The sequence below is a fragment of the Temnothorax nylanderi genome, unplaced genomic scaffold (assembly GCF_030848795.1).
Source record: "Temnothorax nylanderi isolate EJ_2023f unplaced genomic scaffold, tnyl_v1.0 TNYL_tig0133_pilon, whole genome shotgun sequence".
NCBI lineage: Eukaryota > Metazoa > Arthropoda > Insecta > Hymenoptera > Formicidae > Temnothorax > Temnothorax nylanderi.
In genome coordinates, this window is record NW_027249195.1 from 192600 (window position 1) to 218575 (window position 25976).

General features: G+C 41.0%; 3 protein-coding genes across 7 annotated transcripts in view; 1 reads left to right on the top strand and 2 right to left on the bottom strand.

The window, feature by feature from the left end:
- LOC139776960 (uncharacterized) overlaps positions 1-6743 on the top strand; it is a 36480-nt gene extending 29737 nt beyond the window's left edge. The window contains exons 3-5 of one of the 2 annotated variants that reach the window (XM_071714041.1): positions 1113-2291; positions 3183-3522; positions 3762-6743. In XM_071714041.1, coding sequence (XP_071570142.1) covers positions 1113-2291; positions 3183-3522; positions 3762-4030 — 1788 coding nt within the window. In that variant the 3' untranslated portion in view covers positions 4031-6743. The remainder of the gene's footprint in view (positions 1-1112; positions 2292-3182; positions 3523-3761) is intronic. The other variant, XM_071714042.1, reaches the window with a different exon arrangement.
- Positions 6744-6976: 233 nt separating this feature from the next.
- Positions 6977-14922, bottom strand: Mib2 (mind bomb 2). Of its 2 annotated transcripts, none has more exons than XM_071714040.1 (12): positions 14478-14922; positions 13077-13537; positions 12887-12999; positions 12408-12796; positions 11918-12130; positions 11640-11817; positions 11222-11483; positions 10834-11145; positions 10373-10736; positions 10066-10277; positions 9504-9748; positions 6977-9347 (listed from the first exon to the last, which is right to left on the bottom strand). In XM_071714040.1, exons 1-12 carry the CDS (start codon positions 14511-14513, stop codon positions 9046-9048), a joined length of 3087 nt encoding a protein of 1028 aa, XP_071570141.1. In that variant the 5' UTR covers positions 14514-14922; the 3' UTR covers positions 6977-9045. The 2 variants fall into 2 exon arrangements, with proteins under 2 accessions (XP_071570141.1, XP_071570140.1); XM_071714039.1 differs by having other exon boundaries at positions 12884-12999; positions 14478-14921.
- A 2476-nt stretch (positions 14923-17398) lies between these two features.
- On the bottom strand, positions 17399-22182 carry LOC139776937 (uncharacterized). 3 transcript variants are annotated; one of them, XM_071713997.1, is made up of 5 exons: positions 22027-22182; positions 20664-21949; positions 19752-20588; positions 19459-19660; positions 17399-19353 (listed from the first exon to the last, which is right to left on the bottom strand). In XM_071713997.1, exons 2-5 carry the CDS (start codon positions 21840-21842, stop codon positions 19076-19078), a joined length of 2496 nt encoding a protein of 831 aa, XP_071570098.1. In that variant the 5' UTR covers positions 21843-21949; positions 22027-22182; the 3' UTR covers positions 17399-19075. The 3 variants fall into 3 exon arrangements, with proteins under 3 accessions (XP_071570098.1, XP_071570099.1, XP_071570097.1); XM_071713998.1 differs by having other exon boundaries at positions 19752-21025; positions 21269-21949; positions 22027-22181; XM_071713996.1 differs by having other exon boundaries at positions 19752-21949.
- Positions 22183-25976: the final 3794 nt, after the last annotated feature.

Consider the following 25976-nt stretch of genomic DNA (forward strand, 5'->3'; position numbering starts at 1 on the left):
AGCCTCGGTTCCGCGAGGTTTCCTCTCTTCTGCAGGTCTTCTCGCGCTTTCTATCTCGCGCCGCGGCCTTATCGATTCGCGCGGTCTCATCTTGCACCGGTAGCACTCGAGAAAAAATGCCGACGCGATCGGCATTCCGCCGCAAAATAAAAAAAAAAGAAAAATGCGGGACATCGCGTTCTGGAAATGCACCAGACGTTGTTTCGCGAACGTTGGAACGTCTGGAAGTGAAAAAAAGACTACTAACAATAAGTTGAACTGAAGAGGAATTACTTACTAAGTTAATTACGGATATGAATAAAGCAATGAGAAAAGTAAATTTCTAAGTAAGATGACGCAAGAAATAATTAAGTAAACATTAATCGTTTATCTTGCGTAAAGGCTTATCACCATAACACAATTTCATATCATAATTTTTGCTTAATCAGGTATTTCTCTTTATACCGATAAGTGCAAAATAGAAAATTGTGTCGACATTGAACGTAAAAGTTCCGAGTTAACTGTTATTACTAATAACAGATAATGTAATCAACATCTTTATTATTATTATGGACGAGTCGGTTACGATCGAAACACGAAACTGCGCGATAAATAATAAACACTGTCCTTTGGCTGAGTCTCTTGAAACTATATCGTACTTCGTGTTTCTCTTTATCCGTCTTACAATGCTATAATAATTTTTATATCATTTTATAGTGTTGTAATAATTCTTACAATATATTTAATTTAAATTCAAACGTAAATAATATCTATAACGTAATAATATATAATAACATAAATAATATCTTTCGTATGCTGCGTTTAAAGTAAAATTGAAAGATTAATTGATATGACAGCATAACATATTATTTTACAGTGCTATAATAATTTATACAATATACCTACTGTTATTCTGTAATATCCAACTCGTATATATAATTAATATATTAATAAAGAATGCGCTATAATTAGTACGTCACTGCTGCTGCTCGTATCGCATTGCGTCGCATTGTTTATTATCTCTAAGACGCAAGCGGTTCTCGCGTTAATCATACGTCTCTCGATAGCGACATCAAATACGCAGTCGAACCGTTATCGTTTCTGAAATAACGATCCTACCACCATTGTTTCAGGCGCAACGACCGGAGCAGAGCGTAATGCAGGCCTTGGAGAGTCTCAATGATTCACAGGTGAATGACTTCTTGTCCGGCAAGGCGCCGCTTAATCTGACGATGCGACTGGGCGACCACATGATGTTGATCCAGCTGCAGTTGTCTACCGTAACCCCGGCATCGCCGACCGCCACTCAAGCGACCTCCGCCAGCAGTAACGGCCACAATCACCACAGCAACAACAACAGCAACAGCAACAGCACCAGCAGCAGCAACAACGTCGCTGGCTTGCCTAATAGTGGTAATGCCACGAGCATGTCCAATTTGTCTGGCGGTCACTCGTCGTTACAGGCCAGAAGATGCCTAACGGCCAGATCACCGGGAAATATCGTCAAGCCGCAGAACGCCGCCGGGGCACCGGCTGGCAGAACGTCGCATCTAATTAGCAGCCTCGCCAGCGCCCTACACGCAGCTGCCAGCTACAGCAGCAGCAGCAGCAGCCTACCCACCGCCAGTATCACTACCACGACCACCAGCCCGGTATGCTCCAGCCGGGTCACAACATCCTCCACGTCCGTCTCGGCGGCGCCAATTAGTCCGACGCATTCGTCGTCATCGTCGTCTAGCGGCAACTCGGGCCAGTCTACGCGTGGCAATTCGCACGGCGTCCCACCTACGAATGGCAATTCTTCTAGCGCGTGTCAGCCCTGTCCGCTCTATCATCATCATCATCATCACGGCCATCATCACGGTCATCACCATGGCCACCATCATCACCACCACCACCATCACCATCATCACCATTCGAGAAACAAACCTAGCTTGCCCAACCTTTCCTCTTCTTCTTCCTCCTCCTCCTCCCTCAGTTCGGGGTCGTCCCCGATTCAGGAGCAGCCTGCCTTGGAGCCGATGTCCTACGACGCGACGCTACCCAGGAAGAAGCTCTGCAGCGGCCATCACCATCACGGCCAGCCGTCGTCGTCCGTTACCACCAGTAGTGGCGTGGACGCCACGAGGAGTCAGCACGAGGAATCGAATCCGCAGAGCCCGACGTGCGCCTCATCGCTGATGCTGGAGCAGTCGCCTCCCAAGCCCGCCACCCTCGACACCCGGGCGCTCGCCGAGGCGTCTCGGAACCTCACCCAGAAGCTGAAGCAGCTCTCCTCTGAGGTACTCACCTCGCGGGTCGACCTCGCAGAGGTATACATTGTTACCGAAGCCAGTTCCCCCCTGTGTATCATTATTCGTGATTCATATTCGTGATTGCACGTCGATTAAGGTCCTAAGAGGTGTGCCGTGATCGTATATCCGGTCTAGCCGCTAACTGAATTATCTGTCACGATCTGATTTTTTTACAAATTGGACTGTCTGTCTCAGTAAGACGGAATTCTTCGCTGATATTGAATTTATTCCTCGACCGTGGATAAGAATTTACAAAAATGAATTCTTTTACTCATATACTCTCAGGTCCTTAAAATTATCATATTTATGTACCATGTACTCAGCGTTACTTTATATTATTAATGTTAATGACATTTAAACATTACTGATCTGTACAAAAAGTGAAGTGCATATTCTCAATTAATATTGATATTAATATAATACTAATAATGTCATATTGCACTTTTTAAAAAATTATTCTAAGTTTAACATTACATCAGCGTCTAAAATTTCTATTTTGTTTTGATACTATATAATTTTATGTAGATAAACTTAACACCAATAATAATTTAATTATACTTTATGTTCGTAAGCTTGAAGCCTCATCTCATAAGAGAAAAAATTTGAATTCAGATTTTTTTATTTTAAAAAAATTTTGTATATGTCAGATATTTAAAAAATTAGTAAATTTAAAATTATTTTTAAAAATATAATAGAAAGAGAGAAAAGGGGGAAGGTAGGATATATAGAAACCAATTTTTATAGTCTGCTGTCAAACGAAAATAGTATATTTCTAAAGCGTTCTTCTTTTTTTCTGAAACACCATCAGAAAAGTATTTCGTAAGTCATCCTACATATGTAGGAAAGCAATTAAGGGCATGGATACATTATGGATACGGTACAGAATCTGACATGTCTCTTTAAATTTAGGAGAACGCGAGACGTAGGCAAGGCGCGATAATAGAGAGTATGCATCATCATGGCAAGGGCGTGTATTCGGGCACGTTCAGCGGCACGCTGAACCCAGCTCTCCAGGACAGACACGGTCGGCCGAAGCGGGACATTAGCACCATCATTCACATCCTGAATGACTTGCTCTGCGCGACACCGGCCGCATCCGCAGGCCACTACAGGCATCATCATCACAGGCATTCGCATACTCGCCAGCAATCCTCCTCGATGTCCGCATCCTCCGCGGGCACCGCAGCCGCCGCGAGTGGATCCACCACGTCGGTCGGCTGTCACGATTCCACACCAGGCTACTCCAGCGGTGTGCACTTATGAATTTACATCGAATAACACTTTCAAATAATAAGACCTGAGAAAAGGTTTCGTAATATATTTAATGCGCAATGCGTAACATAATTTTATTATATATATATATTTAATACCTTGCAATTATATAACGTACGTCATGATTTTTGTAAAAGATCTATAACTTTTTAAGAGATATCTTGATACCATTAATCTCCATTAATACTAATACGTCGCGTGGTGTTTCCAATGCAGAGGAATTGTCGAAGGAGAACGAGGCGACGAAGGGCAAGATGCGTCGGTTGCGTTTAGTCATGGAGCAACGTCGCGCTAAGAGAAAAGCCAGGCGACAGGCGCGAGCGGCGCCGTACACCACGCAGTGGGCAGCGATGACTCCCGCCGACCCGAACCACGAGCCGAACACGTCGACTGCGACCTCGGGCACCACCACCACCGCTAACAGCGCGGAGCCGCAGAACGAGCCGGAGCTTCAGCCGTGCAGCCCCGAACCGGTCGTAGCTTAAATACCACGTCACTAACAGTCAATTCACGGCACAGTAGTATCCTCTATATTCGTATACATAGGGTATGATTGTCGTTTGCGTTTCTACCTATCGCACTGATTTATTCCGATGGAAGAGAATGCAGGATCGAACGTGTCCTATCACAGCAGTTACATCCGTTCCGTACAACTCTCGTTCCGCGCAACCAAACGCTGCAAAACGTTCTAAATGTTTTGATTTGACACCTATTTTTGTTGATACCCCGTACACGATCATTACCGCGGATCCGCTGAGTTTCTCTCCGTATTATGCAAGTGTCTCGCTTTCTCCGATTCGCATTACCTTATGCAAATAGACGTAATTCGCGAAGATTCGCTGGCTGACGGATTGAAAGATGAACTCCAATCATTCGTCCTTTCCTTCTAACACTTAGAATCGTCCTTTAATTAATGTAACATTCATTTTCTTTTCTTTTTTTTTTACAAATATCTTGTTTTGCCTTTAGAGTTCTGGTCTTAGGATCAGGAATCTCTCCTTTTTTGCCACCTTTCTTTAAATTCCTTTCTGCGATGCAACAACATCGCATGCGTCACGCATTAATATACAGTCGTCCTACAAAAAAAAAACCACTTGCAATACATCTTCATCCACGGACACATCGTTCCAACTCAATCGCGTTTGCTTATTACTATCATCAAGGCACAATGACAACGCATCACGATGATCACACGAACGTTTTCCGTGACGCGGACGGCATGCGAAGCGCGTCGGGGCATTTGAGTGTCTATGAAAATGATCGCGCGTGGCGCTACGGCTATATATTAGGCAATATATAGTGTTACCGCTATAATAAAAAAAATGTATATTACATATATATACATATATATCATTACTATTATGTGTATTTAGCGTAACGAAATACTGGGTATCTTACGGCTATCGTTTTCGAACGTTGATAAAACGGTGATCTCGCAGTGTTTGGCCGGACTCAGGACTTGATCGTAGTTGACAATAATTACGCTCGGCGAATGAATCAGTGTGACGGTTTTATGTATCTGTACATCGACATCGCGCGGGAAGTCGATGAATCTTTCTGAAAGGGAGAGAGAGAAAGATTGAGAGAGAGAGAGAGAGAGAGAGAGAGAGAGAGAGAGAGAGAGAGAGAGAGAGAGAGAGAGAGAGAGAGAGTGAGAGTGAGAGTGAGTGAGTGAAAGAGAGAGAGAAAAATAGAGAGCAAAAGCTCTTATTAAGGCTCCTATTAAGGAATCCTATTAAGGAACTTCCTGCTAGAAGTAAAACTCGCCGATAAACACGCCACACGCGTTCAAGAAATGGAAGAAAAGACAGGCAGGATCGTCGTAGTTTCGTCCGTGAGCGTTTGCTACGCTCTCTTGACTATTCTCTCGCTATCGGACACTCGAACACTCGAAATCTTATACGTAGATGCGAACGGAACCTTGATCACGCGCGTCGCGATGGATCGCAGTGCGAGAGAAATGATGGCGGCGCTTTTAAAGTAAGAAGAAGAGAGAAAGAAGTGCCACGGTAACTCGCGCGTAATGACGAAATCTGTACAAATTTGTACTTCGCGTCCCCTGCGGACCGATTGATCTAAATCACTCCGATTTTTTTTTTCTTTATAAGTAGCAAGTGCACTTTCCAATATCTTCCTCGGATTAAAATCGCACTGATGCATACGCGGATGATGTACGTTGGGGTATTTTCTATTTAAAAAACTTTCGGTGATTTCTGGCAATGTTGGTCGATCTGCGTATTGTACACTTTACTCGTACTTGATCGCGCGTAGGAAATGTAAATTAACGATGCAAGAATAAGATTTAAATAAGAGTAAAGTGAACAACACGAAAGCTTGACCGCGCGTTTCTCATCCAATTGTCCTTCCAAGCTCTGCCTGGTAGATTGAAAATTGGATAAAACGCAAAAATAATCGTTTTAGTATCTTCCCTGCGTTTGTGTTCGTTCCTTGATGCCTAATATAATGCAATTAATATTCGTTTTCAGTTAATGTTCCAGATTCGTACAGTTTACCTTCGATCGTGAATACATCATCTCAACTCTTAATCGCGTTTATCAACTAACGAAAACAAAAATAGCAAAAGAAAAAAGTGAAGAACACACGAGGGGAATAAAAAATTATTTTTTACGTTGTATGTAATTTATAGAATGATCCGAGAATAGGGGAAATCATGTGTCTAAGTGAGGCGTAAAGCCTGTTTAATCGAGTTGGAAATAGCATGTTCATGTATCAGTTCTTGCGGAGCATGTGACACATGATGAAATATGTTGTACCTCTTAATGCTTGATGAATCATATCTCGTCACTTGATTACCCTTTCTCAGGATCACATTATATATTATTATTCTTCAAGAAGAGACGAGACGCGGAAGAGGATAAGATCCGCACGCTCGAAAAAGGCGTGTAAGGCGCGGTTCTAGGATGAAAAGTTGCGTGATCGTATTGCATGGCGTGCTACGGCCCCACGATTTAAGTTTAAGTTAATTAGGTACTACAGATAATACAGTGTCACATACTACTAATAGAATACATTGCGTTTAGGTTTACTTTAGGAGAAGAAAATATTATTACCATTATTACTATTATTATATATCATTAGTATACCGCTATTACAATTTTTGCAAAACTGGCTCAATATTGTAATATACGACTATCGGAACCTTTATCGAGTACCAAAATAAATAAGATTGCTTGCTAAGCTAAGGTCAAGTTTATTCTGCGATTCTCGTTTGTGTGCGTGAGGTGTCTGGTATGTACGTGTCACACGCATTTGTCGTTTTCGTTATCGCTTGTGTCTTACTTGTATAACGTTGTTCATCATTTTTATGACAACACGATTAATGCAAAAAAACAAACCTTTCTCGTTACTCGACCAAGTTTAAAGGAGGAAAACGTATACAAAGGGTGCACTGAATTAGATTAAAGTACATCTACCGTAAAATTGTTTATTTAAATTACGTCTTAAATTACAATTGTAGAAATCTATCGACGCTTAATAGTTACGCTGTAGCTTTTACCATAATATAACATCTTTCGCAGTATACGCCGGAAATATTTAAACGACAATACAGCTATATTATTATAAAAAAAAAGAAAGGGAAAAGAAGGAAGAAGCTAATATCATCTTGAAATCAGATTGGCATTACCGCAAATTGTACGTTTCTCGTCGTAAACGTAAAATTCGCGATGCGTTACCCTGAAAGGACCGTTCTCGCCCCAGTGCAGTGATTCTTTAAAAATCACTCGACTTCTCCAGCCACCAGTGTAGAAATTACGCTAGCCGACGTAAAAAATCGATTGATTACGTACCCTTCGATACGCTCCGGGGTACGTCTTACGACTTACTCGTATCAAATAGAACTCCCTACGCGCCTCGAGTACAAATTTCTTTCGTTGTGCTGAGTAGAAAGGCAAGATATATAATACTGAATGGAAAAAAAAATTCTCTCAGAAATCACATCCGTAGAGTTTCTTTGTCCGGTAATTTGAGGATCCCCAGGAGATCGATCCTCGTGTTAATAATAAGATTGTACCTCGGCAAATGTCGGCTTCTTTATTATAAAGCGAACTTTCCTTTCGTTTGAAGGTGCGTTCGTGATGGGAAGCGCGCTTAAAATTAATTGGTTCCACTGCTGTCGCATTCGATCACAAACGAATCACTTTATACAAAACGAGTACAATTATTCTATCTAAAAAATTTGGCTATAAGACTGAGTGTTTCCCTTTAGCTTGTCTTTAATCATTACGCAGAACGTTCATCGAACGATGCAAATGCGATGGGAAAAGGGGATACATTTAAACGCTGCGTCAGATTCGTGTAATTTGAATATAAAGTATCAATGGAGAGATACTTCCGCCAGTTCGATTGAAATGCTCGTGCAACCTAGAACACCGAAAACATTCCATCCTGATATTTAATCCCCATTAGATATCTAATTTTGCTAGATAGCAAATGCACAATAGTACAATCCCAATTTATACTATTAATAACATTAAAAAAATGTGACAGACTGATAAAACCAGCCAACAAGAGACCTCTCAGCAAAAATTTATAAAAAAAATTTCTTGATTATAACAAATGTAAAAATCGAGACGGTTAATTAAATTACCTAAATGTGCCCCCTTTCCTTCTACTGCGCGTGCGAAGCAGCAGAAGTTCGCACAGTTTGAAAGTTTTCGAACACGTGGAAACACAGTATTCTTTTTTTCCCCGCAATAATGTGGCGATATGTACGAACGTTCCTACGAGCCCCTATGGTTGTTGTCGCATAAGCACGATCGCGTTTCCTACGTTGAGATGAGAAGCTAGTTCTTTCGTGCTCGTTATCCGCGCTCTCTTCAAAACGGATAAAAAATGGACGGGATAAAGCACAGGCGAAAACGCCGATTCGCGAGGAAGGAAAAGCGTACGCGATTGTATGCAATCGTACGTCGCGCGTGTTTGTCGGAACACAAGATACCCCCGTACGGATATTCATTTTTAACAATCGATTACTTAACTAATTGCCGAGAAAAAAAACAAAAGGTAACGTAAGACCGAATTATCTCGTGTCCGGACAAACCTGTCTCGCTATGGCACGACGATGGTGCGATATAATGGAGAGCTTCATCTCTTTCGTACAAATTCTTCGCGGAAAAGAAATATACATTTTGGCAGTTTAATTTCTTCAGCACACAACTTAACGCACGTAGTGCTACGATCAAATGGTGAACATTTTCCTACGCTGACACCGCACCGCAGAGTTGGCAGAGTTCTCCGTTGGGCAAGTAAACAGAGTATCTCGGGAGGAACGTGCAACATACCGAGTAAAGAAACTCCTCCAAACATGTATCTCTCGTCCCGAGCTGTGTAGAGTATAAATTGTTTAAAACTGAACACACAACAGAGCCGTTTTGCTATTATTATCTATCTTCGCTACCTCCCGAGACACGCTGTGCGCGCGCGCGTCGCGTGGGAAATCAACGTCCAAATATAAGCGCGTTGATTATCGATCAATCTTCTAATATAAATTGATCTTCTTGGTGATCGTCTTGCGGCACATGTGACAGGTCTTCAGCGGTGCAGCGCAGTGCTCGCACGCGCCGTGTCCGCAGAGGAAGGCGACGTTACGACGACGTTCCATGCAGATGCTGCACATGTTCGCTTCCTCGAGATCTGCGACTCTGGTTTCCAAATAACGTAGTCGCTCGAGGTCTTTGTCCTTCTCTTTCTCCCTGTCGCCGATCTCCTCCTTCCGTTTGCCCTCCGACGGTACGTCCTCCGGATTGGCTATGGAGACCTCACCTGTCGCCAGCTGACCGTCTAGAAAAATGTACGAAGATATTATTCGATATCTAATTTTTTATAGCTGTAATTTGTTATATACAATATTTCGCTACTTTGCTATTACAACAAATGCTTGGATTCCTTAAATCAATTTAGATCATTTGATCGCGGAAGATCAGTATAATCGCGCACCTTGAATTGCTTGCGTTTTGACGACGGTATGGCCGCAACGTGCACAACCAACGAGCGTAACGCTACTGCTGGGATCAATTCGGTTCTCCTGCTTTGCGTCCGCTATGATCCCCGAGCAAACCCGACACTCCGCAGCATCGCCGGAACCGGCTATATTCTTCGCGCCACGCAATCCTTCCGACTGCGATATATTATCTATCCGATACGTAGGTGGCTCTACGTAACCGGTCGGTGGATTCTCTATCCTGCAAAACGAATCAAATTACATTTTACATACGTTCGTTGATAAACTCTAAGGGCCGATTGTTCCAACCTGTTGGTAAACTAACTAATAGTTAAATCATATATATGTCTTTGTTTATCATTTACATTAGACGAAGATAGACATATGATTTAACTATTAGTTACCTTACCAACAGGTTGGAACAACCGACCCTCAGTCGTCAAAATCTATTAAGTAATTCAGAAAATGTTGCAAGACTAGTTTTTAAAATATACGATCAGTTTAACGTCGCGTTTTAGTAAAAAAAAACCGTTTAAAATACGTATCCTGTCGTCTTACTCTAATTGCGTGCTGTGACTTTGGTATTTGAAAGATCGTAAGAGATCGGCGAGCAGAGTGGCCTGGGGATTGCCCTCCAGAAGGTCGAGCGGCGTCTTGTCCTTGTTGTTTCTGACCTGCTCGAGAAGTTTGCAACTTCTATCCACGCTTACCAGGAAACAAGCTAATGCTAATTCAGTCTTTGCGCCTTGCCTCGACAGGTTCTGCCAGATCTGTCCGAAAGAAGACATTGTTCGTTAGAAAAGACTCTGTATATACAAAATTGATTCACGTATTAATGTAAAGTGCAAGAACTTAGACGACATACAGCATATATAAGCGGTGAATCCCGACTACTTTCGGGTGTAGGCACGGCAGTCTGTTGATTCGGGCTCTTGGCTATCGCAATATGCAGCACGGTGTCACCGTCCTCGTCCGTGCTGCCGATGTCCGCGTTGTGGTGCACCAGCAGCTCGACGAGCGACCAGTGTCCTTGCGAAGTCGCTAAGTGCAACGGCGTTTGCCGTCGATTATTGCGCAGATCAACCTTAGCGCGGCCGCCGTTCTGCGAGAGAAGGATGGCCGCGACTTCCCTGTGTCCGTTCAACGCCGCTAGATGCAACGCTGCGAATCCGTCCTCCTTTTTCACGTCCACCAATTGACGCGCGCGTGCAACCAGCCTGTCCGTTGCGCTGTGAAATCACGGATTTACGGGGTAAATCAGACGAATTTTAAGCCAAGCTATTGCTACGCTGACGTGATTGAGTCGTTAGTATCTTGTACACATACTGAGCGTTGCCTTTGAGAGCGGCATGATGAAGAATGTTGAAGCCCCGTTTATTCCGCAGCGTGAAGTCAATCCTCTCGCAGGCGCATAACGCATCGATCACGTCCAACGCGTCCTTTCCGATCGCGTCGTGTAATGCTGTATCGCCGTACGAGTCCTGGAGATTAACGTCGCAGTGATATCGCATCAGCACCCTCACGCATTGCACGTGCTGCTTGTTAACCGCCACGTGCAGAGCGCTACATCTGCCGTTGTTGACGGCATTGATAGCCGCGCCTCGCGATAACAGTAGGTCCATTATCTCCGGCTGATTGCTGTTTAACCAACAGAGAGAGAATACCGATGTAATTGACGCTGCTGTGGAAGCTCCGGCAACGATTTCCAACGTACCCGAATGCCGCGTAATGCAAGGGCGTATCTCCGTCCTCGTCGACCGCACGCAAAGAGGCACCGGCGTCCAGAAGGAGGGTGCAGAGCTCGCGCTGTCCTTGGTGCGCGGCCACCTGCAGGCACGTTTTTCTGCCACCGCCGGGAGCACACGCGTCCACCCTGCCAGGATACTTCTTGAGGAATTCTCGTACCGCGTCCACACCGGCCTCGCCTCTTGCCGCGTCCCTCAACAGCTTTTCCACTTCGCTATCAGTACCGTCCACTACGTCACGAGAACAGATCAAACAGACGGTTTCGTTTTACACGCAGTAACATAAATAAAATCACTCTTTTTCCGATATCAATTTGACATTTATATGTGATATCTTTCTTAATTTTAGCGCTAACAAAAATTCGTATATAATAAAAATGAACGTACTCGAACGATCTCTACTCCTGTTCGCATTATCATGCGCGGCCGTCGTGGCGTTCGTGCCAGAAGATACCGGGACGACACTCAGAGGATTAAATGTCCATGTATGACCGTGTACGTCCAACGCCACGCGCAAGTCGCCATCGGAATAGATTTTAATTACCTTCCCGGTTTTCCCCAGAGCCTGCGACAAGCATAAAATTCGATATCTCACACACGTCTATTACTTTCGCATATATAGTCGTATTAAATAACAAAAACCAGCATGTCAATTGCTGACTAACATTTTTCATGACGTCTATCCATTCACCATGGCCACGTTGATATTGCCTGACGGCGGCGAGGTCGCTTTTTACACGGACTATATCACCAAGAGAGAACGCGTCTTTAGCGGTAACTTTCGTCAGAGCACCCGGGTGGAAAGTCCACCTATTATGGCAGCCTTCGTACTGCACGCGGATATCTCCCTTGTCCGTAATCCGGTGCACCGTGCCAATCTAGATTTTAAATTGAAAAATTAAATTCCATAATATTTCTTTATATTAATTCTAATTGAATACGTTAAATGTATTGATTTCCCAATAAAAAAAAGAACCTAATAGAATAAAATATACTCCCAGAATCTCAATTGAAATTTAACTTTTTTTCTGTCTCGTTCCAGAGACAAAACTGAGATTCAAGAAGATTTTAAAATCCTGAAGTTGAACTTTAATTGACATTAATTACTGTTTAAGGGAACAATTTGTAAACAATCGTATCACAATTGTGAAGTACCTTTCCTATGTACTCAGCCATACGCGGATTCCATCCACCGTGACCGTCCTGCATCTCTTTTAACGTATCGACTTCCATTAGCACTTTCACCTTGTCACCAACGTTAAACGTTAAAGGGTGTGGACTAGACGTGATGCTGGCGACACCGCTCTTCGTCGGTGACGTGCTGTTTCCGTTATCCGGTACGGTCAAGACCGGTTGGCCGAGTAATGGAAGGTGTTCCTTGTAATAGGTACCAGCATTGGCCTCCTCCACGTAACACAGATCCACGCAGCCTTTGAAGCCTAATCGGTAGACGTTAGTGCTACCCGTGGACCATGTAACGGTTGCGACGGATCGACTGCTCTCGTTGTCCCATCCGCGTATGTCCATGACTCTGCCGGTTTTCCCTGAGATATCCGACGGGAAATTAGAGATCGGCGACTTATTACGCGGTTATATAATTCGTATAAATGATTTAAACAGAATGTGAATACCACGTCCGCCGTCCTGATTTCCCCATTCCCAATCCGGTCCGCGAATGACTTTCGCTCCTATGAAGATCCCCTTCAGCGGTATCTTCGTGCAGCCTTCTCTCGGTCCCAGACGAACTCTGCGCTCAATTAGAAACCGCGATTATACATCAGGATGAATTAACACAAATTTAATTATAATTACGCGAACGCTCACCCGACGGAATTCGCTGTTTGATATCTCTCGAAGGTGTGAGTCAACTCGTGCACGTCGGCCATGTAACACTGCGTGCAGAGATCGTAGTCGAAACACTCCGTACACTTCCACCTGATGCCGATTATCCCGTGCCTCTTGCAGCCGTCGCAGATGATGTTGGAGTGCTTGACGCCAGCGGCCGCGTTATCGAACACCAGGAGATCGTAAGCGCCCTGATAGCCGATCCTATAATTACTCCTAGCGCCGTGATCCCACTGAACGATGACCGTCTTGTCCGGCGTTCGGTCCGTGGGATTCGGACTGGTGGTCGAGTTGCCGGTGGAGGGAGGCCTGCCGATCTCTACTATCGTCCCAGCGTGACCCTCGCCGCCATCCTGATCGTCCCACTTCCAGTCCTGGCCGCGGACGACTCGCAGACCAACCTCTAGCATCTCCGAATATATAAAATTTGGCTTCTGTCCCTTTAACAAAAATATTACATACATTGAGCGTTACATTGTAATGCCTATGTCGCATGCAGTCTACATTTTATCAAAGACACATAATAAATATATGCAATAATGAATGTGTCGATGAAAGAAGAAGTAAGAAAACATAAAACTATATCCTTCGTTCTACAAAATTGCAAAATTTGCTTTCTTCTAGTTAAGGGAGATTATCTCTCTATATCATACAGTTAACGATAAAATTTCTTATTACGAAGATAATTAATAATAATTAGTAGTGTCAACTCCCGACTTGGAGAGACACGTACAAGACACCGAACTGTCTAAAGTCATTATTTAAAACATGGCAATTCCCACAACAAAATATTCATCAAATTTTGCAGTCACGTGAAACGAAAATACCACAATGCAAAACATGTTCCACGTGCTTAATTGCACACAAAATTTGCTCTCTTCTGATTAATAAGGAGATCATCTTTCTATATCATGGGTCATACAGTTAACAATAAAATCTCTTATTACTACAGCATCAACTTTCGACTTGGAGAGACACGTACGGGATGTCAAACTGTCTAAAGTCATTATTTAAAACATGGCGATTCCCACAACAAAATATTCATCAAATTTCGCAGTCACGCAAAACAATAATATCGCAATGCGTTATGTTCCATGTACACGTGCTTAAATAATCAGAAACTGTCGCGTTCCGTCAGAAACCGTTCCGTAATGCAGTGTACTGTCAGAAACGTCATCGCGTACATATATATTTTTTATAACGCAAGCTCTCGCCGCGCGTTTGCTCCGCAATATCTCCTTTCTCCTTTGCGCCTCGTCCGCGAGCTCCGTCTAGACCCCAATGACCCTCGGAACCAGGTGGAGTCGAGACCGCTCGCGATTCCCCGGAGCTCCGTTTCCAAGTTTCAGAGATTCAGAGAGACAGAGACGCGTCGATTACCTGAAGGCAGTCCCGGTCTCGGTCCTTATGAATCATACGCGGCGGAACGGCGGCGGCGGCGACGGCGAGAACGGCGCGGCCGACGTTCCGCGGGACCGTGCCTGGCGGGCACTGGCGTGACGACGCGCGCTGTAGCTGGTAACCGGCCGTGAGGAACGGGATGAGCCGCCGACATTACGCGGCATCGTCGCCGGGAGGATCACGCGCGCTCCATCGCAGCCCGCAGCAGCGGCAGCGGCGACGGGGACGGCGACGACGACGGTAACGAGCCGATGTCCGGGTCCGGGTTCTCACGTCCGCGATGCTGACGACGATAACCTCATAACCGGGCTCGCTGACGATGGCGCCTTCTTCGATCCGGGGCACGTCCGCACGTCGGCCCGCCGATCCGACGCACGGAGAACCAATTAGGTGTCTCTCTTCTGCTTTTCGCGTGCGCTCTCTCTCTCTCTCTCTCTCTCTCTCTCTCTCTCTCTCTCTCTCTCTCTCTCTCTCTCTCTCTCTCTCTCTCTCTCTCTCTCTCTCTCTCTCTCTCTCTCTCTCTTCCGTCTCTCTTTCCTCTTTCGTTCTCTCGGTTTGTTCTTTTCCTTCCTTCATCGGATAGGAGTATTTTTTTTCCTCACGGCAGCATTCCCTACGATCGCACGAACGTCAGATGGAATTTTAATTGACTCTTTTGCGGTTTCAAGTTTCAACGCGCAAAATAATGGCATGTAGATAAATATATACATATATGTATATGTATAATTATACCCGCCGCGGTCTGCGGTCTGCTCCGAGTCCGATGCATGCATGAAATTACGACGGGCGTATTCGAAATATATGTATCGAATCTAGATACTTGTGCATCGTGACCGTTGGCCGTCTGGGAAAACCTTTTATCAGTTTGACGTAGCTTTTGCGTCCGCATGCATCAATGAGGCTCTCTACACCGGACCGTTTGATACGCGTACCAAGTACTATTATCCGTATCAAATCCGTATCAAATCTCGGGTTATCCCGGTGTAAACCGAAATTTGATACGAATTTGATACGGATACAGTACTTAATTGGTACGCGTATCAAACGGTCGGTGTAAACTAGGCCAATTACTACGTTTACGCGAGAGCGTTACTTCTGTTACTACTACTACGTTTACGCGAGCGTTACTTTTGTAGTAACTTACGATAATTCCTTCGCGTAAACGGGATTTTGTAGTAACTTGCGATAATTTACTCCGCGTAAACGAGTGATATATCGTAAGTTACTACAGAAGTAAAGCTCGCGTAAACGTATACTACGTATCCTTGCTACGTATCCTTCGTGCTACGTATGCTACGTATCCTTCGCGTAAACGTAATGCCCGATCTACAATAACTGTAGTAAGCTGTAGTAAGTCTCAAGATGTAAGAAATTGACCAATCACAGTCGATTATTCTCCTCACATTCGCCTGTAATTGGTCAATTTCTTACATCTTGAGGCTTACTACAGCTATTGTAGATCGGGCATAAGTTACTACAGAAGTAACGCTCGCGTAAACGTAGTATACGTATACGTATACTACGTTTACGTATAGTAACGTATACTACGTTTACGCGAGCGTTACTTCTGTAGTAACTTACGATAATTCCTTCGCGTAAACAGGATTTTCCTTCGCGTAAACGGGATTTTGTAGTAACTTACGATAATTTACTCCGCGTAAACGAGTGAATCATCATAAAGTTACTACAGAGGTAACGCTCGCGTAAACGTAGTATGTGTTAACTTACGATAATTCCTTCACGTAAACGGGATTTTGTAGTAACTTACGATAATTTACTCCGCGTAAACGGGTGAATTATCATAAGTTACTACAGAAGTAAAACGCTCGCGTAAACGTAGTAATGGGCAGAATGCAGATACCATAGCGCATGCGCATATGACTTCTGCATTCTGCTCATGGCTCCTGCAATTTTATATGTGCTTCTACCTTTTACTACGTTTACTCGAGCGTCACTTCTGTATTAGTAACCTACAATAATTCCTTCACGTAAACGGGATTTTTCTTCGCGTAAACGGGATTTTGTAGTAACTTACGATAATTTACTCTACGTAAACGGATGAATTATCGTAAGTTACTACAGAAGTAACGCTCGCGTAAACGTAGTAATATAGAAAACAATAAGATTGGATCGGGGGCTGGAAATTATATATTTACAAAATTTTCCTTTAAGCAATTGTGCTGATTAAATTAATCACTGGATTAAGTTAAGATCAGAGCTTAATATTTTTACTCGAAATCGTCCTAATCCTAATTAAATTTAATTCGTACTTGATATACTACTTATACGTTCATCGTTACGTAAATATGCAGAGATTTTATAAAATTTACATTAAAATAAGCGGATTATCATCTTGACAATCTTTGTCCTTTTTTTCTTCAAAAGATACGGGACCAAGAAATTCATTCGGGCAACGAACACTCGATCAATCAAATTGGTCTTCCTCAGGAACTTCTAGTGACTTTCCGATCTCTTGCCGCTCTTTACGTGCCTAGTAACTGGGGGTTTACGTGTCTAGTAACTTTCGGTGGTTCTTCCCATTCTTGGATTTGCGAGTTTGCGAATTTAAACTGGCGACAATTGAAATTTGCCCATGAATTTCATTTTCAGGGAGAGCAAATGGACCAAGCAATTCTCTAATTTATCTTCTCGTTATTTGACTTGCATGCATTTTTAAAAAGCGCCGCCTTTCTGTCTCGCGGCATAATATTAGGCGATTTTTGGCGATCGTTTGGTATGGTTTGGTACATGTACCAAAGTTGCTATCGGTGGTTGCTATTGGTTCTGGTGCAGTTTGGTATCCTTTGGTTGCTTATACCAGAATCACGCCAAAAATCGCCTATTGCTAGCTATAATATTAAAAGAAGTAAGGATATAACATATAAATAAAGATACAGAAATAAAAATTAATAAATGTACACTATTATTATAATAAAGATATACAAGATAATTTGTCTTGAGTAACACACGTATCTTTTATAGAAATTAGTGTTTTCTGGTAAAAAAAAATTGAGCAACTTGTTTGGTTCCAAGATCAATGAGGAAATAAGTCATAATCTTATTTCCTCTTTTAACCCTTATTTTGAACTTACAATTAGACTGCTCCATTAAAGTCTCATATTTATTTCTTGGAATCAAATAATTTATGTAACATCACTCACTAGTTACTAAATTTTGAAAAATTATATAAACCATAACACGGATTATTAAAAACTGATTCCCTTAAATACATCAATTTCTGTTTTGTAATTATAATTATATAATATATATATATATGTATAATTATTATATACATGTACATATATATGAATAATAATTATACATTAATTTAACCCTGCTATATAAGTAGGGTTAAATTAAACAGTAATTACAATTACAATATCTGCATCAATTATATTATTTAATTATTTTAATAGTAATATTTTCAAGTATTATTATTATAATATAATAGTTTTTATAATACGATACAAAAATACTAATTTACATTAAAACAAATATTATGCCATTCCTGCAGCGTCTTATAAGAGGTAATATTTTATAAAACGCATTTCCAATGTGAATATTGAATATGTATATAATGTTGCGCATAAAAATTAATAAATTGCTATTCAATGATCGTCACGAACACTGGGCATAGTGTACTTCTTCTAATACATGTTCTAATACATCTAGCTTATGAAATCTATTCATCTTCCGTTTTTACATACGTTTATGGACATATGTCTAAAGTTAAGGCAAATACATAAATTGTATATAATACAATATATGTAATGCAACTTTTGGCACAATTATGAACAAATATTTTAACTATAGTCTTAAAAAAATACTATTATGCAGAATATCCCATAAATCTAGCATCATTATGTGCATGTAACATCATTATCCCTGAGATCATTAATCATGCATTTTCTGACTGGATATAAATTAACTTCGCGTATTGAGAACAATGGTGGACATATTGAGCAGATTGTAAAAGCTTTTATTTTGTCCTTTTAATTATTTTGATGCTGGACTCATGGAAAACCCCATATGTCCGATCAATGATTCCTATCCTAGTATTTACATGTAAATAAATAAAACTAGCACTTATGTCACACATATATAAAAATAAATATTGAAATCTAATTTTGCAGCATTGTTAAAATTAAATATATTCCTTGTCTTCTTTTTACAAATTTTTTTTACAAAAGAAAAGAATTTTTTACTATGTAAACAATGTATTAACACTGGAAAATATTCAACGGCGATTTTCATTCAACTTCTATTACTTAAGCGACGACTAATTTGTAAAATATTATCTATACCGTTTTATTAATATTAACAATTTTGTCTTAAACAATTTATCGGTTGAATCACCGATACAGTTAATCGGAATTTCATTAAAGTCATCTTAAAATAATAGATGTATTACGTTACGTTATTTTGACTAGTTTAAATAAGTATTAAAACTAAAACCATTTCCAACAAATAAATAATTTTCGTGCCGTTACGTAATTACGTAAAATAGTTTTACTTTGATAGGGTGTTACGTCTCGTCGAGGGCGTCATTTCGTAAAAATAGTAAAAGTAGAAAACGATCACGTCACGTCTTTTTTCAATGACAATTTGAAAGCTAAACTTTTCGGATCGCTAAGTATGGACAGAGCAGTTTGCCCCGCGTAATTCGCAATGTTCGCGACAGCACCGGAATTTAACAATACTTGCGTCACTGACGTATGACTATTGTCTATTGCGTGAAACAATGCCGTCCGTCCCGATTTCATATCCTTCAGATCTACAGTCGCACCGGCTGATATAAGCGCCCTGACCCCTTCCAAATTACCGTGTATACTGCAATAATGTATCGCCGCGAGACCTTGAGAGACAACAGATGACATTAATGACAGTGACCAGTTCTACAAAATTTTACTTGCATATATATATATATATATATATATATATACATATATAATAATCTTACCGTCCGAATCAATTTGATCGAGTAAATCCGAATTCGAGACCCGGCTAACGAGCATCGGCAACATCGGTGACGATTGTTTGCTAGCTATAATCACTGCCGATTCATGTATGGATCTTGATATCACCGGCTGTGCTCCGGCATCGAGTAAGAGCTTCACTATCTCGCTGCACGCGTCATACTTGATCGCCAATTCCAAACTCGTCTGCGGAGCATGCAAAACGTATTATCTATGTCTTTTAAAATTAGATAAAATTAAATGCGAGAGATTAGATAAAGGAAAGAAATTAAATTACCACTCCATCCTCAGTTGATATATCGACGCTTTGTTTACAGTGCTGAAGTACTATTAATTGTCTCCGAACGAGATAGACGTTATCGCTGACGATGGCGTTATGTATATTCAACATGCCATTTTGATCGTATTCTTTAACACGTTCAAAGTCTCTTTGCAGATTCTCCAGAAGGCTGTTACATCTTACTCTCGTCATCGATAAGGTCTCCTTCATTTTAAGGGCATCTGTATCCTCCTTCCAAAATTCTTCCATAAAACTATCTACGTCGAATGGTCTCTCTTGCTCGCTTACATCAGGGTCTTTGGATACGAAATTATTATTAGAGTGCGGATCGTCCGCTAATCGATTTTCATTGTCAGGCATATCGTTAAGAGTAACCTGATTTACCCTGTGAACGTCTTCCAAATCTTTGTTTATCAATATAAAGGAATTAGGATCGAGCAGGCCGAACACCGTGGTCTGCACTTGCGTGTCGTGCACGGCTTTGTGATCCTCCGGCGGACGTATCGGGACGTATCTCTCGATTCCGATGCCGCAGTCGGCCAGGGCCTTCAACGCCAGCTCGCGCAGCTCATTGTCCTTCACGCTATCCATCGCTTTTTTTATAATGCTCAATCGATCCGACAAGTCTTCCTGAGGCGAATTCTCATCCTGTACATTTGACTGTACAGCGTCTGTAATTTGTTGCGGTTCTGGAATATCCCTCGCGTGATCGTCGACAACCAGATGATCATTTCGAGATTCTGCCTTCGAACCTTCGCTTTGCGTATCGTCACACTGTGTCTCGCGTCCAACTGTATCGAGATCTGGGACGTTCGTGACATCTTTTGTACTTGCCTGCGCCAAAACTTCATTCTGATTAGAGGAAAGAGTTTTATTAGGTATAACTGTCATAACATTTTGTGTATTTACCTCGGGCATTTGACTCTTAGGAACTACATCAGACTTAGCTTGAAGTGAATTACTTTTATGTTGCGACATGTGCGAGACTTCATTACTGTTGAAATTTTCTCTACTGCTGGCACGTGAGCCGTCATTTAAATTCTTATCAATCTGATTGTATTTCTGTCCAAGTCTCGCACTCCTCGAAGGCCTAATCATTTTCCAACCATTTTCCGTGTTTATAGCAGTGTATACACGTTTTTTCTTATTTGCTTTAAAACCTTTGTCAGACAGCGGTGCGTCATTTTTATCGCTAGAATTTCTCGCGAGTTTCTTACTCTTTGCGGGACACGGTGATTTGACAAGCTCTTTATGCGATCGTGTTTTTATAGCTGAAAAAACATTGGTATTCTCAGGAGCTGTTTCTTGAATTCTTGTACAATTACGAACGTCTGTGTCGCCTGTTCCACGGTGTATTACTACATACTTATGATTACTGCTATCAACAGTTTGACACACAGAACGTTTAGAACTTATCCCATTCGTAGAAGGTGCCTTGGCATTAATTGGTATTAATTTAGTATTAATATTAATATTACTATTAAGTGTCTGTTTTATCACCTTATCTTCCGTACCTTGATCATTCAAAAGTATTATGTTCATCGGTTGGATCTTGGATTGCTGCTGATGCAACCCACTTCCATTATCAATGCAAGAAATGATGCTCCTGCCGCAGGATAGCTGTGTCCAATTTTTCTTTGGAACGTTTCCGATGCTCTTCGGAAGTATCCTCTGTGGAAACATTGGATTCGGGATCGGAGCTAGCGTGAGTAACTTTTTAACAGGCTTGAGCTTGGCGATGGTGATCGTGCTCCCTTGTGGCTCGACGGGTTTCAGCTTCACGTTGAACTCTCCCAGATCTCTCCCTCTTGGAGACAGGATTCTCAGCTTCTGCAGATTATAGGGAACTCGGACATCCGACTTGGGACTGGATGTCGACACATTCATATTCGACGAGAGAGGCTTGACATTTATACAGCTCTTCAGAGCCTGTTCCATCGTGCTGGGGAACTGCTGCGGCAGCTTGAATTGCCGTATACATTCCAGCGGCCGCTGGAATTTCTGTTCGCACTCCAGCGGCCGCTGCTTGTCCTCCTCCGTCAGCGTGCGCCTTTTCTTCGCCGACGGGGATCCCGCCGGGATGTCCATTTACATGCGCCAGGCCTCAAAACGTCGACATAAAGGACCCCTCTCTAGCTTCGCGCCACTTCTCTCGATCCCGCGGTAAAATCCCCCTCAGACGTCGCGGATATAACCTGTGTCAAATAAATGATGCTTAAAGTGGGAAATTCCCTTCTCTCAGATAATAAAATACACATGAAATTCAACGAACTCGATCACAAAGAATGACTTGCCAAGATCAAGCTGCATGCATATGCAACAATAAATGGAGCAGGAATCACTGCTACGAGGGGAGATCCCTGAGCCGTCCCCTTAAATCTACAACCTCCTGCGATCGGCGGACTGCGCTCCGGCAAGATTCTTCCGCGCGTGTGCAGCGCTTGAAAACGAGCATTTCCGAATTTAAGGTACTATTGCATTATCGAACGATAAAATATTCAAGCGTATTGATTGGCTACGAGATAAAAACTTGAGAACTTTTCCATCTCGTAACCAATCAACACGCTTGAAAAATTTGTCGCGCGACAAATGAAATACCGCGTCCGGCGTCCGACATCCAATAAGAGAAATCGATTGTCTAGGAACAAAAAAATCATTAACTAGAAATTTTAGAAAACGAACTTTCCTATTGGATATCGAACATATTGTGCGTCGGACGCCGGTGTGGATCCTCCATTATCTAGAAATATCTAGATATTTGTGCGCAGGGCCATTCAGAACGCTTCGTTTCTATGATTTTTGGAACGCATTCGATACTTTTTAAAATTGTTATATAAAACGCATACTCCCTCGTCTTCGCCAACCGAAGGTTGGTAGCAGTCGAGAGAAAAATGTAATAAAAATTATCTTATTATTCTGTATATAATTATAATTGCCAAAAATTTCATGATATACCATACACACTGCTTCCAAAATCGCGGCTTAATTTTGATATCACATCTTCTAAGAAGTTATTTATATATTTTGATTTAGTCACAAATTTTTACAATTTGCCTGCGTACACATTTTTTTATTACACAGTACCACAGCCAAAATAATTATTGAATTTCGCTGGTGGATTATGATAGGTGGGTGCTTCCATAGCACACTGATATAAGGCCGATATCACAGTCTCCGATTAACGTGATCCTCCGATTAAACTCCACTCTGCATCTCTTTCTAACTGTCTTTTCGTCTCTTTCTAGGGGGACAGTTAGAAAGAGATGCAGAGTGAGTTTAATTGGAGAATCACGTTAATCGGAGACTGTGATATCGGCCCTAATAATCGTTCGTTTACGTTACATCAAAATGCTTTTTTTTTTAATTTAATGTTTAATTTTTAATTTTTTAATTTTAGCTACTTTTAGAACCAAATTCGACTTTATTTTAAAGCATAATTATAAAATAATGACATTTTAACAAAAATTTAATTTTCTGAACATTTTTATTTAAAAAAGTAATGAAATAAAATCAATTACATTTTCAAAAAAAATTGAAGAAGGAATAGTTGAAAATTGTTTATTTTTCTTTCAGCTACTTTTAGAACCAAATTCGACTTTATTTTAAAGCATAATTATAAAATAATGACATTTTAACAAAAATTTAATTTTCTGAACATTTGTATTTAAAAAAAAGTAATAAAATAAAATCAATTACATTTTCAAAAAAAATTGAAGAAGGAATAGTTGAAAATTGTTTATTTTCCTTAGCGGCAGTTTAGAAACGTCGTCCTCAAGGACCAACATGTCAGCCAGAATAGAATCCAGTTTCTTTCCTTTATATCGTATATATATCTCTATAGGCTTGGCTACTTGGTGAAATCTCTCTCCTTATTGTTTATTTGATTCTGTAATTAATACATTTTTTTTGTAAAGTCAAATATTTTTACGATTCAATAGAAATCGATGTCACGTGTGGCTGCAAACCGACTCGCTTTCAGTCGTTGGATATCTACAGACAAAATATACAAGTTTTTTAATTTTAACAAAGTTGCCTTGCAAATAACGTGGTATAAAAATCTATTTCTACCACATTTATCTCACAAATCTCACAACATTTCTTATACGTTTTTTCTCTATTATAAATAAATTACTTTGTATGTCAATTAATATTCACTTATTTCAAACATAGGAAAGGTAAGGTTGTTGATAAAGTAAACTTAAATAATGTCGTTGTTGTCTGGGTACAAATGTTATCTACTTGCGTTTCAAACGACATTTCTTGTGTGTATATTACAAAATATTGTTATCTGTCATCATATTCGACATTATTTATTACTCCATTTGCTTTATCTAATCAATGTTAATACGTTACCCTTTTTATCAGTTTGTGCTTTGTTTTTATTTCCAAAAATTCCTTTGTTTTCTCATCAATCGGCATTCAATTTATAATTTTTTTTGTAAATAAACATACCTGTTTTGTCTGTGTAATTCACAGACAAAATAAACAACTTTTTAAATTTTAATCAAGTTATCCCGCAAAATATGTGTGATATAAAAATCAATTTTTACATTCTTTCGATAAATTATACAACATTTGTTATACTCTTTTTCTCTACAATAAATAAATTACTTTGTGTATGTCAGTTCATATTGACTTACTTTATAAAAAGGAAAGGTGATTTGGTTGTTGATGTGTGTCAATTTAGATGCAGAATTGAATTTATTTTTTCCCGTGTTTCATGAGAACAATGTTTCGTGGCGTCTATATATTTCGCTCGTTATTAGACGCTTTTCTTCCCAGTCGTATAAATCTTCAAATGTAGAATACGTATACTTTGGCGTAGAAAAGAGTGACATAAATCGATACGAACCCATATTTGATGTGTTGCCTCTTGCCTCCGTTGGATACGTTTAGGTATAAAAAATCCTATAGTTGATGTTAGTCGTATTGATTTTTGATACCCAACGTATCCAACGGAACCTGAGAAATAGGTGCGTGTTATATTACGCAAATGCGTGAACTGTCTGACTCATAATTACCATATATCTTGATTCTGCCGATGAATTATGTGGAGCTCATCCAAAAAATGAACTCCACATAAGTCGCCGGCAATCTGCAACATGCTTTCAAAATTTTCAAACGCCGTGCAGCACCTTTCATCGATAAATTTGGCTTCAGCAAACAAATTGCTTCTTGGACCAAGCTCCGCCTTCTCTAGTGATCCCACAGCAATAATTTAACTACCCCATAAGCCGGTATTGGTCTCGTTTGAACGAATTCATATATGGCTTGGCCTTGAGTTTCAGATACATTTTCCAACGTTGCGATTCTAGATTTCAATACCGAAGAATTGTAAAATCATAACGTTGCGTTATAAGTTATAACTTTAAAATTCCTTGATACTGAAATCTATAAGAAATAAAAAGACGTATGAAATATATACATACAAAATGAAAAACGTTTTAATTTAATTTTCACCAAAACAGTTTATAAAAACGTTTATAGATATATCAATGTAAGATAGATACATATGTAAAAATACATTTACAAACATACTCTACAATTTCTTATTATTACATGCATTACTTAGTTTTTCCCAATTTTTTATTACTTTTACATATGATATAAATGAATAATTAACAATCGCATTTATATGTATAAACAAGTAAAGAATCCATATCAATACTGTATATGTATAAATTTTTACCTCAGTCGAATACGTAGATTTAACAGACGGCGTGTCTTGGCATGGAAACATGGTTCTTGCATATGTATATCCTACTAAATGTTCGGGAGCCGATCTCGACGAGATCGTCCCGATTGAAATGCCGGGAGCCGGGATACGCTCAGAGATGAGCGCGAAGACAGTCGGTTGCGCGAATCCTCAGATTCGCTGAAGGATCGTGAGCGGGAGAAAAACTTGAGAGTTCGTGTCGCAAGGCGACGGCGACGCGACGCCCGGAGCAATTCGCGTACACGCGGAGATTTTCGTCCTTCTGACAAGGCCGTTCCGCGAATCAGACGTAAAAATCGGAGATCTTGAAGTTGAAGATCTTGCAGTCGGAGATCTTGCTCGCGGCCGACGGAGATCTTGATCGCGAGGCCGAGGACGATCGCGAGAATGATACGGGCGTCAGCTCACAAAATCACAGAACACTCAGGTGTTACCGCACGCAAACAATTTTCAATCTTAGAACGCACGACACGAGATTTTATCAAAGATCGTCGGCTCCCGTACGA

Bases quoted from the DNA above. Each gene is read 5' to 3' on its own strand.
- LOC139776937 (XM_071713996.1), bottom strand. From the start codon at position 21,842: ATGGACATCCCGGCGGGATCCCCGTCGGCGAAGAAAAGGCGCACGCTG. The intron at 19,661-19,751 runs GTAATTTAATTT...CATGCTCCGCAG, and splicing joins TATCAACTGAGGATGGAGTG to ACGAGTTTGGAATTGGCGAT. The intron at 19,354-19,458 runs GTAAGATTATTA...TTGTCTCTCAAG, and splicing joins CGATCAAATTGATTCGGACG to GTCTCGCGGCGATACATTAT.
- Mib2 (XM_071714039.1), bottom strand. From the start codon at position 14,513: ATGATTCATAAGGACCGAGACCGGGACTGCCTTCAG. The intron at 13,000-13,076 runs GTGAGCGTTCGC...AATTGAGCGCAG, and splicing joins CAAACAGCGAATTCCGTCGG to AGTTCGTCTGGGACCGAGAG. The intron at 11,484-11,639 runs GTACGTTCATTT...CTCGTGACGTAG, and splicing joins CAGGAGTAGAGATCGTTCGA to TGGACGGTACTGATAGCGAA.